The sequence below is a fragment of the Anabas testudineus genome, chromosome 7 (genome assembly GCF_900324465.2).
Source record: "Anabas testudineus chromosome 7, fAnaTes1.2, whole genome shotgun sequence".
Classification (NCBI taxonomy): domain Eukaryota; kingdom Metazoa; phylum Chordata; class Actinopteri; order Anabantiformes; family Anabantidae; genus Anabas; species Anabas testudineus.
This window is the reverse complement of record NC_046616.1, coordinates 11,213,803-11,216,466: the sequence shown is the minus strand read 5'-3', so window position 1 is coordinate 11,216,466 and position 2,664 is coordinate 11,213,803. Positions and strand designations below refer to the sequence as shown.

At 48.4% G+C, this 2,664-nt stretch overlaps 1 protein-coding gene across 2 annotated transcripts; it reads right to left on the bottom strand.

Moving 5' to 3' along the window:
- Positions 1-209: 209 nt before the first annotated feature.
- her9 (hairy-related 9) lies at positions 210-2,071 on the bottom strand. 2 transcript variants are annotated; one of them, XM_026366924.1, is made up of 4 exons: positions 1,747-2,071; positions 1,529-1,624; positions 1,334-1,421; positions 210-1,223 (listed from the first exon to the last, which is right to left on the bottom strand). In XM_026366924.1, exons 1-4 carry the CDS (start codon positions 1,852-1,854, stop codon positions 640-642), a joined length of 876 nt encoding a protein of 291 aa, XP_026222709.1. In that variant the 5' UTR covers positions 1,855-2,071; the 3' UTR covers positions 210-639. The 2 variants fall into 2 exon arrangements, with proteins under 2 accessions (XP_026222709.1, XP_026222710.1); XM_026366925.1 differs by having other exon boundaries at positions 210-1,220.
- Between the last annotated feature and the right edge of the window lie 593 nt (positions 2,072-2,664).

Genomic DNA, 2,664 nt, shown 5'->3' with positions numbered 1-2,664 from the left:
ATGTTGAAAATATAGTCGAGATGTTGCAGCTTGGTTTAAGTTATATTTAGATTATAAACCCTAACTTGCTTTCGCTTATTCAATGCAACTTTTACGCACGAAATGCAACTTTTACGCACGCCCCAAAGGTACAACAAGAGCCACGATAACCTTAAATAAAGCATAACAAAGTGATAAGGACATGATAGAAACAGGCTGCAGACGAGATATTAATTTCTGAAAATGCATTTATTTGAAACAATGGGCCAACACCCAACTTCAGTTTTTTGTCTTTTCAACACAAAACAACAAAGAATATAAAACACAGCTTTGGTGTAACAATCAATAACAACTCTGTACAAAACTAAAACCTTTTCATAAAAAGTACTTCATCCCCAAAAAATCCTATAAATCCTCTGCATGTACAGCATATTTATCACCGACATCCAAATGTTGGAATCAGACAATAAATTATATTAATATAAAAACATTTGCCATTTAAGGCAACCTCTGTTCCATAAAACGAAACAACGAGCACTGCTGCAGGCTTGATGTGGAGTTCGGGTTACCGTCCCATAGCGGAAAATCAAACCTCCGCAACAGTTTTGTGCGCAGTCAGATACATGTCTACATCTGAAAAGAAGTCTGTAGTCCTTTAAGCTACCAGGGTCGCCACACAGGCTCATTGCTCTCCGAGCCAGTGCTGACCCCCACCGGGCTGACCGCCTGGGACCCCCCTGAGAAGGATGTCATGCCGTGGACTGGAGATGCTGCGGTCGGTGCTGAGCTGCCGTGCACCGGGCTGGCGTTAACCGCAACAGGCACTCCTGCGTTTGCATAAAGGGGGATGACAGGGGCTGTGGTGGAGGCGAAGGCCGGGTTAGGGATCAAAAAAGCGAACTGTCCGTCGGTTGCAGGCACCAGCTGGAAGCCACCAAATACCTTTGGGGAGACGGCTTCGGCAGGACTGAGTTTGGAGCCCATGGCAGCGCCGCTGATGGGCAGAGTGGATGGAAGCTGCACATGGAGAGGCTGTGCCAGGTGCGCCTGCTGCGACGAGGCCTGCTGGGGGTAGTTTATGGACATCATCTGGGTCATGCAGCTGGACAGGTGGTTGAGGAGCCTCGACCTCACCTCCGTGTTGACTCCCTCTGAAGTGGAGAGAAAGCGGGTGACCTCGTTCATGCACTCGTTGAATCCCGCTCTGTATTTGCTCAGGACGGTGGCATCTGCAGAGAGCGCTGCTGGGGGAAAGAGAGAGGATGAGTATTAGCGACACGCTTTGCGACTTTGTAACTCGTTAGGAAGTGACTTCAGAACTTTGATGTTTGCTTATTAGATTAAATTAATTTACCGTTCATCTGTACGCGCTGCAGATTCCTCAAGTGCTTCACTGTCATCTCCAGGATGTCTGCTTTTTCCAGCTTGGAGTGTCTGGAGCTCTGCAATGAAACAACATCACAAGTTAAATCAGTGTTTTAAACCTAAAAACAACATATGCATCAAGACATAAAACTCGACAAAATCATCAGAATTGGTCTCAACTTACATCTTTTTTAAGTGCATCCAGGATGAGTGTCTTGAGTTGTCCAAGACTTTCGTTGATTCTCGCTCGGCGTCGTTTTTCCATGATCGGTTTAGACGACTGCAAAAAAATAAACAGTTGTGCATAAATGTCTTGCTCTTCCATCACACAATGTGACATGATTATATCAAAACCAACTTTATTTAAGAAGCCACGACACAATTGCACGTAAAGATTCTTACCTTTCTATGCTCACTGGCGTTTTTCGGCTTGTCCGGTGTGTGTGTTCCGTTTGCAGGGGCACCGGCAATAGGGGATGCCGTCTGCTTCTCCATGGTGTCAGCTGGCATTATTGTTCAAACCAGGAAATAAGCGTAAACAAATAAATCCCCTTTTGCAGGCGTCGGAAAAATCAAATCTCTCTGCGCCACTGCAGAAGAAATGAAAGATGCCCGGCGGTCGGGTCCCACCGATCAGTTCGCGTTACGTCGCTTGTTAACACTTGGCTGTCATCTGCCCGGAGGAACGTGCGGCTCGACTCTCGGCTTCTGCCGCCGACACACGCCGGTGCCGTACTTATAGCCGGCCCGCGTGCTCCCAGTTCGTGTGAAACCCTCTCTGCATTCTTTCCCACACTCGCCTCAGCCAATAGCAGAGAGGACTCACCCATTGGGCGCGGGGCAGACCGCTGATTGGACAACACCCCCGCGGGCCGTCAGTCACGCGCTGCTCAATCAGTCCTGTAGGGACAAACAACAAAGCAGAGCGCGCGGCGGCGGACGGACCTGTGAAGTGATAACAGGCCGGTGGGGGGGGGGGCGGGAGCGCGCTTACGATGGATGTTCGCGTCTCCAAAACGTGTCGCACTATGGCAAGCTGCTTGGTGTTTGGTGGAACGCGCGCAGCCTGTAACTCACTCGTGGCCGTGAGTTGTTTAGTTTAGTTTTGTTTTGTTTTGTTTTTGTTTGTTAATATTAAACTAAACAATTACTTTGTTTTTTGGCTGCATATGGGTTCACCCCCCCACCCCACCCCCCTGAGAAGGCTGGTGGTTATTTTGGTGCGCTGCGCAAAGTGTCCCCAGAATAAACCCACTTATTAGTATTTATTATTGGATTTCTTCTGCGTGAACTTGTGTGGCCTGCTGCTGTGACACCAGC

Coding starts and splice junctions, on each gene's coding strand:
- her9 (XM_026366924.1), bottom strand. CDS start 1,854: ATGCCAGCTGACACCATGGAGAAGCAGACGGCATCCCCTATTGCCGGT. Junction 1,625..1,746: donor ACGCCAGTGAGCATAGAAAG/GTAAGAATCTTT, acceptor ATTTTTTTGCAG/TCGTCTAAACCGATCATGGA. Junction 1,224..1,333: donor GCAGCGCGTACAGATGAACG/GTAAATTAATTT, acceptor TCTTTCCCCCAG/CAGCGCTCTCTGCAGATGCC.